This window comes from Bos mutus, chromosome 23 (assembly GCF_027580195.1).
Source record: "Bos mutus isolate GX-2022 chromosome 23, NWIPB_WYAK_1.1, whole genome shotgun sequence".
NCBI classification, from domain to species: domain Eukaryota; kingdom Metazoa; phylum Chordata; class Mammalia; order Artiodactyla; family Bovidae; genus Bos; species Bos mutus.
This window is the reverse complement of record NC_091639.1, coordinates 40,818,487-40,833,719: the sequence shown is the minus strand read 5'-3', so window position 1 is coordinate 40,833,719 and position 15,233 is coordinate 40,818,487. Positions and strand designations below refer to the sequence as shown.

At 44.2% G+C, this 15,233-nt stretch overlaps 1 protein-coding gene across 2 annotated transcripts in view; it reads right to left on the bottom strand.

Moving 5' to 3' along the window:
• TCP11 (t-complex 11) overlaps nt 1-15,233 on the bottom strand; it is a 32,599-nt gene that overhangs the window by 1,799 nt on the left and 15,567 nt on the right. For both annotated transcript variants that reach the window (XM_005903655.3, XM_070361285.1), the window contains 4 exons: nt 2,374-2,594; nt 1,527-1,663; nt 1,073-1,290; nt 806-987 (listed from right to left, as the gene is read on the bottom strand). In XM_005903655.3, coding sequence (XP_005903717.2) covers nt 806-987; nt 1,073-1,290; nt 1,527-1,663; nt 2,374-2,594 — 758 coding nt within the window. The remainder of the gene's footprint in view (nt 1-805; nt 988-1,072; nt 1,291-1,526; nt 1,664-2,373; nt 2,595-15,233) is intronic.

Here is a 15,233-nt window from a genome sequence, read left to right as displayed (position 1 = left end):
CCCTCCAGACAGTATTCTCTGTGTGATACCACGTTCTTCTTAGAAAACGAGATAAACTATAAAATCAGCTCTGGACAGGGGTTGCATATCCACTCAGAACGTTCCAACTCCATGTAATATATATATGTGCACTTTTAAGACTTTCTTGGACATTTTCCACGGTCATCTGTCCTGCTCTCACAATTACAATAACAAACCTGGCCTTCGGATTCCACTGTTTCCTCTCCCAGGGTGTGTCACCCTGCACGCAGTAGGCGCTCAGCCAACACTGCTGACTGGCTCCTGGAGTTAGGTAAGACCAGCCCACACAACTAGAGAAAGGCTCCTCTGTAGCAACAACATGGAATCATTTTACAGTAAACAATCCTCCTTACTGCCCTGTTGGAAGAAAGTTTTATTTTTCTTTGTCAGAAGTCTCAAGGGAGATAAATTGGAAGATTGAGATTGATGCATATATTCACTACTACATATAAAACATATCACTAATAAGGACCTGCTATGTAGCACAGGGAGCTCTACTCAATACTCTGTAACGCCCGTGCGGGAAAAGAATCTTAAAAAGAGCGGATAAATGTGTGACCGATTTACGTTGCTGTGCACCTGAAACTAACACGACACTGTAAATCAATTACACCTCGATAAAAATTTTAAAAAAGCAGCCTCAAGAGCACTTAAGGAAAGACACCCCGCATCTCTGTGGCTGAGTCCACAGGGCCTTTCTGCGGTTCATGGGAACGCGAGGCATCCTGCCTCAGCGGCCGTGTCCTCACCCCACTTTGGTCTAAAACAGACCTCTGCAGCTCACCTGGACTTGAACTCCTCCAACAGGGCTCTGGTTACGCGTTTCAGCTTATCCACAAACTGAGGTGAGCCAAACAGGACGCTGCCAGAGAAGCTGCTGGAAACCAGCAAGACGGAGGCCAGGATGGTTAGCTGGCGCAGCTGTGCCTCCAGCTCCTGCAGCCGCGCTCGGTCCGTCAGCAGGGTCTGGGGGTCAGGCGGGGCGGGCCGTTAGGGGGCGGCCCCGGGCAGGCCCTGCGCCCGCACCACAGGGCCGGGCGCCCCGTCCTACCTCAGGGAACTCGTCGTCTTCAGGGTCCCAGAGGAGGAGGTTCAGGAAGCCCTGGGACAGCACCATGGTGGGGCTGAGGGGCTCCGGGCTGCTGGCCGCCTCGCCGGGGGAGGAGCAGGGCGAGCTGGCAGCGTCGGCGGCGTCGGGGCCGCTGGGCGGTGGCGCGGACAGCTGTGCGGCCGCGCGGGTCAGCCAGCGTGCGGTGTGATCCAGGAGGCCTGCGCAGAGCGGAGGCCCCCTCAGCACCGCCCTGCGGCCTGGGGACCGCGGGTGAGGTCTCCTCCCCTCAGCAGGGAAACGCTTTGGTCGGGCCAGCAGCCTTCTGCCGCCCCTAGTCTGAGCGAGAAACTCTGTTCTTAAACAGAGGCAGAGTTCCCTCCCACATCATAAAGCCAGAACCCAAGGTCATACTCCCCACCCCCACCCCCGCTCTCCCTCAAGTTTATATACATACTGGGCTGCTTGTTGAGAAGGTCCTGAAATTTCGCTCGTTCGTACTGGATGGAATGTTCCTGCAGCTGGGGCTGAAGGCTCTGGATAGTGTAGTTCACCATGTCCATTTTCATCAGGCCCAGAACCTGGAAGATCCCTCTGACACAGGAGAAAATGGAATATTTATACTATGAAAGGATGTTTCCCTACTTTCTCCAGTGGGGGCGGGGCGGGGAACCTACACAAGGTATCATTAAATCACTGTATTCTAGAGGTGGGAGGGGCTTTAGGTCTCGCCTCTGAAATTTACAAAAGATGGCACTGTGGCCCAGGACCCAAGGCCCAGAGTGAATGACTGGCAGCACTAGCAGCAAGTAAGTCTCTGGATGTTGCAGCCTTTGGACTTTTTCACACCAGCCATTCTATGTCTCTTTAAAAAAAAAAAGTAGTCAGTAGAAGGAAATACATCAGCATGACAACAAATCTCTCTGAACAGTAAGATTACATCTGATGTTATTTCTGATGCTATTTCTGGACAATTCACTTTTTTTTTAAACTTTCTGGGTCTTGGTTTCTATAACTCTGAAAAAGGGATCGTCTCCAATCTCTATCTTCACATTGTGTGAACTGCAATAAGAAAGCCTGGCATAGGGGTGTCTGAGTTCCTTGGAAGAAAGGATTACATACTCCAGTGACCTACGGTAGGATGGTACACAGGGAGCCAAATCAATCTAAGGCCATCTTCAGAAAAGAAAAGCGAATGGACCACGGAAAAGAGGAGTCCAGTCAGGTCTTCAGTGGGGAAGAGACAGCAGCTGTGAGTCAGTGTCCCGCCCAGCTGTGCCCGGCCCAGTGGTCAAGCTTCACACCTCAGTAACCAAACAGGGTCTGAGATGTTCTCCAGTTTCTGCACTGCCTCATCACGAACCGGTGCACACAGCAGAGTCATCATGTTGAGAATGTACTTGGAGAGATGAGGGACATTCAGGGCCCCGTGTTCTGCTTCCTGCGTAAGGAGGTCCATGTCCAGGGCTTCTTCAATCTCACTTCTTAGGCGGTTCTGGCGTGGTAATAGCAGTGACAGCAGGATCTGCCCAGGAAAGAAAGTCAGAGGATGAGATGCTTTCTGTTCAGAGCCCCCAACTCTCTCTAATGGACAATCCCCCTTCAGCCAGAGACATCCCAGCCTATGTCTTTTAAGGATCAAGAAGTTAGGTCCCTTACAAAAAGCACATGAAAAGATGCTCAACATCACTCATTATTAGAGAAATACAAATCAGAACTATAGTGAGGTATCACCTCACACTGGTCAGAATGGCCATCAAACATCTATAAACAATAAAAGCTGGAGAAGGTGTGGAGAAAAGTAAACCCTCTATATACGGTTGGTGGGCATATAAACTGGTACATTCAATGTGGAGAACAGTGTGGAAGTTCCTTAAAAAACTAAAAATAGGGCTATGATACGTCCCTGCACTCCCATTCCTGGGCATATATCCAGAGAATACCATAATTTGAAATAATACATGCACTCCAATGTTCACGGCAACACTACTTACAATAGCAGGACTACTGGAAACAGCCTGAAGTTCATCATCAGGGATGGATAAAGATGACGTCATACATATATACAATGGAACATTAGTCATAAAAAAGAAAGAAAGAATGCCATTTGCATAGACGGACCTAGAGACTGTCATACTGAGTGAAATCAGACAGAGAAAGACAAATATATGATATCACTTACATATGGAAACTCCAGAAAGAATGAAGAGATGGAGCCAAAGCAAAAACAGTACCCAGTTGTGGATGTGACTGGTGATGGAAGTAAAGTCCAATGCTGTAAAGAAAATATTGCATAGGAACCTGGAATGTTAGGTCCATGAATCAAGGCAAATTGGAAGTGGTCAAACAGGAGATGGCAAGAGTGAATGTTGACATTCTAGGAATCAGCGAACTAAAATGGACTGGAATGGGTGAATTTAACTCAGATGACCATCATATCCACTACTGCGGGCAGGAATCCCTTAGAAGAAATGGAGTAGCCATCATAGTCAACAAAAGAGTTTGAAATGCAGTACTTGGATGCAATCTCAAAAATGATAGAATGATCTCTGTTCATTTCCAAGGCAAAACATTCAACATCACAGTAATCTAAGTCTATGCCCTAACCAGTAATGCTGAAGAAGCTGAAGATGAACGGTTCTATGAAGACCTACGAGGCCTTCTAGAACTAACACCCAAAAAAGATGTCCTTTTCATTATAGGGGACTGGAATGCAAAACTAGGAAGTCAAGAAACACCTGGAGTAACAGGCAAATTTGGCCTTGGAGTACAGAATGAAGCACGGCAAAGGCTAATAGAGTTCTGCCAAGAGAACGCACTGGTCATAGCAAACACCTTCTTCCAACAACACAAGAGAAGACTCTACACATGGACATCACCAGATGGTCAACACCAAAATCAGACTGATTATATTCTTTGCAGCCAAAGATGGACAAGCTCTATACAGTCAGCAAAAACCAGACCAGGAGCTGACTATGGCTCAGATCATGAACTCCATATTGCAAAGTTCAGACTTAAATTGAAGGAAGTGGGGAAAACTACCAGACCATTCAGGTATGACCTAAGTAAATCCCTTACAATTATACAGTGGAAGTGACATATAGATTCAAGGGATTAGATCTGATCAGAGTGCCTGAAGAACTATGGACGGAGGTCTGTGACATTGTACAGTGATCAAAACCACCCTCAAGAAAAAGAAATGCAAAAAGGCAAAGTGGTTGTCTGAGGAGGGCTTACAAATAGCTGTGAAAATAAGAGAAGTGAAAGGCAAAGGAGAAAAGGAAAGATATACCCATTTGGAATGCAGAGATCCAAAGAATAGCAAGGAGAGATAAGAAAGCCTGCCTTAGCGATGAATGCAAAGAAATAGAGGAAAACAATAGAATGGGAAAGACTAGAGATCTCTTCAAGAAAATTAGAGATACCAAGGGAACTTTTCATGCAAAGATGGGCACAATAAAGGACAGAAATGGTATGGACCTAACAGAAGCAGAAGATATTAAGAAGAGATGTCAAGAATACACAGAAGAACTGTACAAAAAAGATCTTCATGACCCAGATAACCATGATGGTGTGATCACTCACCTAGAGGCAGACATCCTGGAATGCAAAGTCAAGAGGGCCTTAGAAAGCATCACTACAAACAAAGCTAGTGGAGATGATGAAATTCCAGTTGAGCTATTTCAAATCCTAAAAGATGATGCTGTGAAAGTGCTACACTCAATATGCCTGCAAATTTGGAAAAATCACCAGTGGCCACAGGACTGGAAAAGGTCAGTTTTCATTCCGATCCCAAAGAAAAGCAATGCCAAAGAAGGTTCAAGCTACTGCACATTTGCATTCATCTCACAAGCTAGTAAAGTAATGCTCAAAATTCTCCACGCCAGGCTTCAACAGTACATGAACCGTGAACTTCCAGATGTTCAAGCTGGATTTAGAAAAAGGCAGAGGAACCAGAGATCAAATTGCCAACATCTGCCAGATCATCGAAAAAGCAAGAGAGTTCCAAAAAATCTACTTCTGCTTTACTGACTTCTGCTAAAGCCTTTGACTGTATGGATCACAACAAACTTTGGAAAATTCTTCAAGAGATGGGAATATCAGACACCTTACCTGCCTCCTGAGAAATCTGTATGCAGGTCAAGAAGCAATAGTTAGAACCGGATATGGAACAACAGACTGGTTCCAAATTGGGAAAGAAGTACATCAAGGCTGTAGATTGTCACCCTGCTTATTTAACTTATATGCAGAGTACTTAATGAGAAATGCTGGGCTGGATGAAGTACAAGCTGGAATCAAGATTGCCAGGAGAAATATCAATAACCTCAGATATGCAGATGACACCACCCTTATGGCAGAAAGCGAAGAGGAACTAAAGAGCCTCTTGATGAAAGTGAAAGAGAAGAGTGAAAAAGTTGGCTTAAAATTCAACATTCAGAAAACTAAGATCATGGCATCTGGTCCCATCACTTCATGGCAAATAGATGAGGAAACAGTGGAAACAGTGACAGACTTTATTTTCTTGGGCTCCAAAATCACTGCAGATGGTGACTGCAGCCATGAATTAAAAGACTCTTGCCCCTTGAAAGAAAAGTTATGACCAACCTAGACAGCATATTTAAAAGCGAAGACATTACTTTGCCAATAAAGGTCCATCTAGTCAAGGCTATGGTTTTTCCAGTAGTCATGTATGGTTGTGAGAGTTGGACTATAAAGAAAGCTGAGCGCCGAAGAATGATGCTTTTGAACTGTGGTGTTGGAGGTGACTCTTGAGAGTCCCTTGGACTGCAAGGAGATCCAACCAGTCCATCCTAAAGGAAATCAGTCCTGAATATTCACTGGAAGGACTGATGCTGAAGCTTAAACTCCAATATTTTGGCCACCTGTTGCAAAGAACTGACTCATTAAAAAAGATCCTGATGCTGGGAAAGACTGAAGGTGGGAGGAGAAGGGGACGACAGAGGATGAGATGGTTGGATGGCATCACTGACTCCATGAACACAAGTTTGAGTAAACTCTGGGAGTTGGTGATGGACAGGGAGGCCTGGTGTGCTGCAGTCTATGGGGTCGCAGAGAGTCGGACATGACTGAGTGACTGAACTGAAATGACATATGGAATCTAAAACAATGGTACAAATGAATTTATTTACAAAACAGAAATAGAGCCACAGACGTAGAAAACAAACTCATGGTTACCAGGGTGGAAAGCAGTGGGGGAGAGGAAAGGTATAAATTGGGAGACTGGAAAAGACAATATGCACTATTATATATAAAATAGTAACTAATAAGGACCTACTTTATAGCACAGGGAACTCTTCTCAATACTCTATGACCTATATGGAAAAATAATCTAAAAAAGAGTGGTTATATGTATAACTGAATATTTTGTTGTACAGCAGAAATTAACACAATATTATAAATCAACTATAATCCAAAAAAATTTTTTTTAAAAAAAGAAGTGAGGCCCGTCAATTTCTTAAAGAATATTATTTATCTTTGTTTAGGGACCAGTGAAAGTTCAAGGGTTTAGGGGATCAATGATAGCAGCAGTAAGTATATCATTTTCTACACAGATTGAGATAAAGAGATAAGTAAAATCAAGGGGTATCGTAAAAAAGAAATGCAAGGTACATAGATATAAAACATACAGCATCACATGGTGCTAAAGTACTCTTTAAAAATCTTCTTAAATTTTTATTTTATTTACTTATTTTTGGCTGCACCGAGTCTTTGTTGCTTTTGCATAGGCTTTCTCTGGTTGCATGAAGCGGCAGCTACTCCCCGCTGCGGTGGCTTCTGCTGCAGAGCACAGGCGCTAGGTGCACAGGCTCCAGTAGTTGCAGCACACGGGCTGCAGAGCGTGGGCTCTGTTGCCGCACACGGGCTTAGCTGCTCTGCACCATGTGGGATCTTTCTGGACCAGGGATTGAACCTGTGTCCCCTGCACTGGCGGGCGGACTCCTATCCACTGCGCCACCAGGGAAATCTGAGGAGGTACTCTTAATTTACCAAAGCAAGCATTTTTGAGGTTTAAATTTTACTTCAAAGAATGAAATAGGCAAAGGAACTGTTAAAAGTCCCTTGAAAATAACTTATTAACAGAAAAATATATAAGTTCCCTGTGGACAGAGACTGTCTTATTCGCATCTGTGCCTCGGTAATATACAGATATTGGTGATGGTGAGGAATAGTGTTAGTTATTAATAATTGAATGGAATACTGTATCGTCACAGCAAGGTCCCAACTATTTAGCTTCATCTTGAACAAGTAAAACCTGCTCCGCACTGTCCATTTAAATGATAAACTATGCCAATTATGCATCCAGAGCCTCAGTTCCGAATCGGCCCGTCAGTGCCTACTCTGGGAAAATGCGCTGGGCCCTTTCGTTTTCCTCTGCGGGCTGGCACAGTGTTATGTTCTGCCGGCAGAGGGTGCTAAAGAGACACAGCAAGAGGAAGAGGCTCTTTCCAGGCTCCAGGGTGCTCTTGCCAGCAAGTTCCCACAGCACAGCAGCGTTTCCTTGTTCAAATCACCCTGTAGTTTCTTCTGCCTGACTGGACCCTGACTGATACAAAATCTGCACAGTGAGTGAGGTTTGAACTCAAATGGCCACACGTCCAGTGGACCTGATGAGCAGAAAGTAGCAAGTACTTAAAATGTCTCAAAAAAACATGCAAACTAGAGCCTGGCAGATAATCCCTGTAAGAATGGGCAGCCCATGACCTCAGGGAAGTGATTTAAGAGTTTCAGTGATCTGAGCCTGTCAAGCCATCCACTCCAAGATGAAAGATAAGCTGCTGCACATCAAACAACCCATCATGAAAAAAGGCAAAACACTTGTCCATCTTTGTAGATTTTCAAGGTAACATACACCACATTTGAGACTGCTACTGTGACATTCATTTAGAGTCACTCACAAGGCTGCCAGTTTCAAGAGGAACCAAGCAAAACTTAGGCTCTGCAGCAAGCCCAGCCCGAGCCAGGAGACTTGATGATACCTGAAGTGTCCCTGGCGAGTTGTGGATGCTGTACACACCCTCTGAGCAAGTACCGACAGGAGCAGCACAGCACAGACTTCTAGGATTTGGGAGCAAACCTATGCCCTCTTCTGGGGATAACTATTTGCCTTTGGAGAAATCATTCTGGCTTGCTCTTGACCCTTGGGAGAAAGCAAACACCTTAACACGGACAATGGGTAAGATGTGGCCTGAGCGTCCCGTCAGGCGTTGTCTGACCGACCTAGGCACCAGACTGGACATGCACACAGCCACCTATCATCAGATGAAAGTGGCCCATAAGACACCTATATACTGGCGTAAGGAGACACACAAAGCACGCTAGAATACAGAGCCCAGAAATAAAACCTGGACGTATGGTCACATGGTTTTTGAAAACAATGCCGAGGCCATTCAATGGGGAAAGGACAGTCTTTTCAACAAATGGTATTGGGGAAAACTGGATATCCACATGCAGAAAAGTTAAGTTGAACCATACCTACACCAAATAAAATATAACTCAAATTGGGTAGAAGACCTAAACATAAGAGCTTAAGTTCTGAAATTCTCAGAAGAAAACAGGAGCAAATCTTCACAATTTTGGATTTCACAAGATATGACACCAAAAACAGAAGTTATCACAGACTAGATGAATTGGGCTTCGTTAAAATTAAAACATTTGTGCATCAAGGGACACATCAAGCAAAGTAGGGGGGGAGCTACCCACAGAACTGAAGAAGATATCTGCAAATCATTTATCTAACAAGGGTCAAGGATGCAGAATGTTTAAGGAACTTTTACAACTCAACAACAAAAAGACAACTCAATTTTAAAATGGGCAAAGGACTTGAGTAAACATTTCTCCAAAGACAATGCAGAAGACAGCGCCAAGCACAGGGAGATACTCATCACCACGGGCCACAAGGGAAATGCAAGTCAAAACCACAACAAGACTCCGCGTCAGACGTGGCTGCACCAGGGGAAGATGTCTAATGTTTTTAAAAAAGGAAAAATACATGCTGAAAAGTCAGTGAAAATGTTGAGAAATAGGCACATTTCTGGTGGGAATGTAAATGCTAAGACACCGTGGAAAACGCTCCAGTGGTTTCTCAGTAAATTAAATATCATCACATGATGCTGCAGTTCCACTCCTGGGCGTATATCCCAAAGACGGGAAAAGAGATGCCCAAACAAAGCCTTGGACACAAATGTCCCCCCAGCAGCACTATTCACAACAGCAAAAATGGGAAAACAACACCAACGCCCAACAGCAGATGCATGGATTAACAAGATGTAGGATTATCCATACAATGGAGTATTTTCAGCCACAGAAAGAGATGACGCTCTGATCCATGCTACAATGAGGACCAACCTTGAAAACATTATGCTAAGTAAAATTTGCCATATGCATAAGGACAAATGTTGTATGATCCACTTATGTGAGGTACTTACAGCAGTCAAATTCACAGAGACCGAAGATAAAACAGAAGCTACCAGGCACTGAGGAAGAGGTATATGAGGAGTTACTGTTTAATTTTGTTTGCGAAGATGAAAACATTTTGGAAATGGATAATGGTGATGGGTGCATAACACTGTAAATGCCACTGAATTGTAACCCTTAACATTATTGTAACCGTTAACATTATTAAAATGGCAAAAAGTTTATGCTTACCATAATAAAAAAAAATCCCCCAAAACACAAACAACTAAGTCTGTAATGTGGCACTGCTCCCCCAGGGAGGATCAGCCAGCCATCTGGTAGCAGACGATTTGTTTAGGACCTTTCTGGACCTCTTCCTTCACTGAGGGGGCAAAGACTCACCTTCAATGGAACAAACACATTCTGAATATAAAGCTGTCTTCTCTACCTCTGTTAGGCACCAAAACCCATGTACTCACAGAATCTCACAGAAGGCCTTATCCACTGTCTGGGTTCTGGCATGCCCCACAGCATTGCATCTGATCAAGGAACTCATTTTACAGCCAAGAAAGTACAGCAATGGGTTCATACCCACATGCCCCCTCACAGAAAGTTGACTGATCTTAACTGAAAAGTGGAATGGCTTATTGAAGACTCAGTTATAGCATTAGCTGAGAAATAATATCCTGAACTGAAGAAGTTCTGTCTTGCAAGATGCAATATATGCTTTGAATCAAAACTATTATGCAGTGCTGTTCCCTAAAGAGAGAAGACTTGGTCCCAGAATCAGGGGTGGAAGTAGGGCTGGCTGCTCTCTCTATTAAATCTAAAAACCCACTTGCAGAACTTTTGTTTCCCATCCTGCCAACTTCGGGCCCTGCTGATTTGGGAGGAATGCTTGCACTGGTTCCACAGAATTAGAAGGTAAGACAGCCCCCTAGACAGTGTATTAGAAAGCAGAGACATCACTTTGCTGACAAAGGTCCATCTAGTCAAGGCTATGGTTTTTCCTGTGGTCATGTATGGATGTGAGAGTTGGACTATAAAGAAGGCTGAGCACTGAAGAATTGATGCTTTCCAACTGTGGTGTTAGAGAAGACTCTTGAGAGTCCCTTGGACTGCAAGGAGATCAAACCAGTCAATCCTAAAGGAAATCAACCCTGAATATTCATTGGAAGGACTGATGCGGAAGCTCCAATGCTTTGGCCACCTGATGCAAAGAGCTGACTCATTGGAAAAGACTCTGATGCTGGCAAAGACTGAAGACAAAAGGAGAAAGGGCGGCAGAGGATGAGATGGCTAGATAGCATCACCAACTCAATGGACATGAATTTGAACAAATTCCAGGAGACAGTGAAGGACAGAGGAGCCTGGTGTGCTACAGTCCATGGGGTCGCAAAGAGTTGGACACAACTTAGCAACTGAACAACAACATCACTGAGCCAACAAGGCAAAAAAGGAGTTCCTCTCTGGACTAGAATACCTGACCCTGAGCACCAAGAGAAAGCTGGGCTGCTGCTGCACACTGGGGGCAAGAAGGACTGTGTCTGGAATCTGGAAGATTCTGAGGTACTTCTTGGTATTTCCATACCCAATAATAAAGGTCAAGGGGAAACCACAGCATACAAACAGCAAAAGAAAAATGCCTGAGCACTCAGACTCTTTGGCAATGAAGGTTTGGGTCACTCTGTCAGATAAAAAACCCCAACACCGGAAGACAAGGAAAATATGGCATGAATCATAAAATGAAACCACAGATACCAAACACAGCCCTGTGACCATTACAGAAACAAAGACCATACATTTTCTCTCTGCTTCTTATAAGCATGGGTTTATTTGTATATGCTAACCATTTTCTTCTCTCTCCCATGACTGTTTTTAATTTTTATTTCATATTGGAGTATAATTGATTTACAATGTCATGCTAGTTTCAGGGGTACAGCAAAGTGATTTCAGTTATCTTTTTCAGACTCTTTTCCCATATAGGTTATTACAGAATATCAAGGAGTCTATTGTGCTTTACAGTAAGTCCTTACTAGATTATCTACTTTTTCACATTTATTAATTTATTTATTTTTCTGTGCCAGGTCTTAGTTGCATGCTGAGGCTCGATCCTGCCTTTGCATATGCCAAGCCTCCTTTCTCAGAGGAGCTCCGCCTGCATGCAGCATGTGGGACCTAGTTCCCTGATCAGGAATCGAACCCAGGTCTCCTGCATTGGGAGCATGGTGTCAGCCTCTGGACCACCAGGGAACGCCCAGATTATACACACCGTAGTGTGTATATATTGCTGCAAATGGCATCACTTCATTCTTTTTATGGCTGAGTAATATCCCATTGTGCATATGTACCATATCTTCTCTATCCATTCATCTGTCTAAGGACATTTAGGGTGCTTCCATGTCTTAGCTACAGTAAGCAGTGCTGCAATGAATACTGGGGCACATGTATCTTTTGAATTATGGTTTTCTCTGGATTTGGAGAAGGAAATGGCAACCCACTCCAGTGTTCTTGCTTGGAGAATCCCAGGGATGGGGGAGCCTGGTGGGCTGCTGTCTATGGGGTTGCACAGAGTCGGACACGACTGAGCGACTTCATTTTCACTTTTCTCTGGATACATGCCCAGGAGTGGGATTGCTGGATCATACGGTAGCTCTGTTTTAGTTTTTTAAGGAACCTCATTATTATTTTATACATAGGTTGTTGGAAGTTAAATTTTACAGTTTAGCCTACAGGTAACAATATTCTCAATATGCCAGCATAACAATATGCCAAAATAACTCAATATGTCAGCAAATTTGGAAAACTCAGCAGTGGCCACAGGACTGGAAAAGGTCAGCCTTCACTACAATCCCAAAGAAAGGCAATGCCAAAAAATGTTCCAACTACTGCACAATTGCACTCATCTCACTCGCTAGCAAAGTAATGCTCAAAATTCTCCAAGCGAGGCTTCAACAGTACATGAACCGAGAACTTCCAGATGTTTAAGCTGGATTTAGAAAAGGCAGAGGAACCAGAGATCAAACTGCCAACAGCCACTGGATCATCGAAAAAGCAAGAGAGTTCCAGAAAAACATCTACTTCTGCTTTATTGACTAAAGTAAAGCCTTTGAGTGTGTGGATCACAACAAACTGCACAAAATTCTTAGAGATGGGAATACCAGACACCTGACCTGCCTCCTGAGAAATCTGTATGCAGGTCAAGAAGCAACAGTTAGAACCAGACATGGAACAACGGACTGGTTCCAAATTGGGAAAGGAGTACGTCAAGGCTGTATATCGTCATCCTGCTTATTTCACTGTATATGCAGAGTACGTTATGAGAAATGCCAGGCTGGATGAAGCACAAGCTGGAATCAAGATTGCTGGGAGAAATATCAACCTCAGATATGCAGATGACACCACCCTTATGGCAGAAAGCAAAGAGGAACTGAAGAGCCTCTTGATGCAAGTGACAGAGGAGAGTGAAAAGCTGGCTTAAAACTCAACATTTAAAAAACGAAGATCACAGCATCCGGTCCCGTCACTTTATCCCATCACTTCATGGCAAAGAGATGGGGAAACAATGGAAACAGTGACAGACTTTATTTTCTTGGGCTCCAAAATCACTGCAGATGGTGACTGCAGCCATGAAATTAAAAGGCGCTTGCTCCTTGGAAGATAAACTATGACCAACCTAGACATATTAAAAAGCAGGGACACTACTCTGCCAACAAAGGTCCATCTAGTCAAAGCTATGGTTTTTCCAGTGGTCATGTATGGATGTGAGAGCTGGACCATAAAGAAGGCTGAGTGCTAAAGAATTGATGCTTTTGAACTGTGGTGTTGGAGAAGACTCTTGAGAGTCCCTTGGACTGCAAGGAGATCCAACCAGTCCATCCTAAAGGAAATCAGTCCTGAACATTCATTGGAAGAACTGATGCTGAAGCTCCAATACTGTGGCCACCTGATGTGAAGAACTGACTCATTTGAAAAGACCCTGATGTTGGGAAAGATTGAAAGCAGGAGGAGAAGGGGACAACAGAGGATGAGATGGTTGGATGGCATCACCTACTCGATAGACATGAGTTTGAGCAAGCTCCGGGAGTTGGTGTTGGACAGGGAGGCCTGGCGTACTTCAGTCCATGGGATCACAAACAGCTGGACATGACTGAGCGACTGAACTGAACAGAATATTCAGTGGGACAGTGACTGAAGATATCTACAGCAATAGATATAACAACCATTGGGACTGTAAGTTTCTTCACTTGGGGAAAAAGATAAGAACTTGTAAGAGACACAGCTATGTCTTTTGTCTCTTTTTTTGGCCGTGCCTCGCAACTTGTGGAATCTTAGTTACCCAATCAGAAATTGAACCTGGGCCCTTGGCAGTGAAAATGAGAAGTCCTAACCACTGGACCACCAGGGAACTCCCTGGATAGCTATGTCTTATTAGGTAAAAACAGAATTGTTTTCAGGAATTTGAATGTGAGTAGAAGGGTATGGAGAAGGCAATGGCACCCCACTCCAGCACTCTTGTCTGGAAAATCCCATGGATGGAGGAGCCTGGTAGGCTGCAGTCCATGGGGTCACTAAGAGTCGGACACAACTGAGTGACTTCACTTTCACTTTTCACTTTCATGCATTGAAGGAGGAAATGGCAACCCACTCCAGTGTTCTTGCCTGGAGAATCCCAGGGATGCGGGAGCCTGGTGGGCTGCTGTCTGTGGGGTTGCGCAGAGTCGGACACAACTGAAGCAACTTAGCAGAAGGGTATATATGGAAGCTGAGTAACCAAAGGAATGGAATGTGACATTTATCAATTTATTGCCACTCAAATCCTCTCCAAATCCACCCTTCCCTTCTCTGCTCTGAGAAAATGAAGTCCTTTAAATATTTTTCCTTTACCAGATGGAACAATTGTGTTTCATCTGTAAACTGCACTTTTTTTTTCTGGATTTACAATGTTGTGTTACAATATTGTGTTAATTCTCATTGTACAGCAAAGTGATTCAGACTACAGATACACATATAATAAAATTCTTTTTCATATTCTTCTCCATTATTTGGGCTTCCCAGATGGTGCTAGTGGTAAAGAACCTGCCTGCCAATGCAAGAGATGTAAGACACATGGGTTCGATCCCTGGGTCAGGAAGATCCCCTGGAGGAAGGCACGGCATCCCACTCCAGTACTCTTGCCTGGGAAATCCCATGGCCAGAGGAGCCTGGCGGGCTACAGTCCATGGGGTTGCAAAGAGTTGGACACGACTGAAGTGACTTAGCACACAAGCATACACATGATTTATAACAGGATATTGAATATAGTTCATGTGCAATACAATAGGACCTTGTTATCTGTTTTATACAGAGCAGTTTGTATCTGCTAATCCCAAACTCCTAATTTATCCCCTTCCCCTTTCCCCTTGGAGAAGGCAATGGCACCCCACTCCAGTACTCTTGCCTGGAAAATCCCATGGACGGAGGAGCCTGGTAGGCTGCAGTCCATGGGGTCGCTAAGAGTCGGACATGACTGAGCGACTTCACTTTCACTTTTCACTTTCCTGCACTGGAGAAGGAAATGGCAACACACTCCACTGTTCTTGCCTGGAGAATCGCAGGGACGGTGGGGCCTGGTGGGCTGCCGTTTATGGGGTCGCACAGAGTCAGACACGACTGAAGTGACTTAGCAGCAGCAGCCTTTCCCCTTTAGTAATTGTAAGTTTGTCTGTTGAATAAATTCATTGGTAGCATATTTTAGATTCCACATATA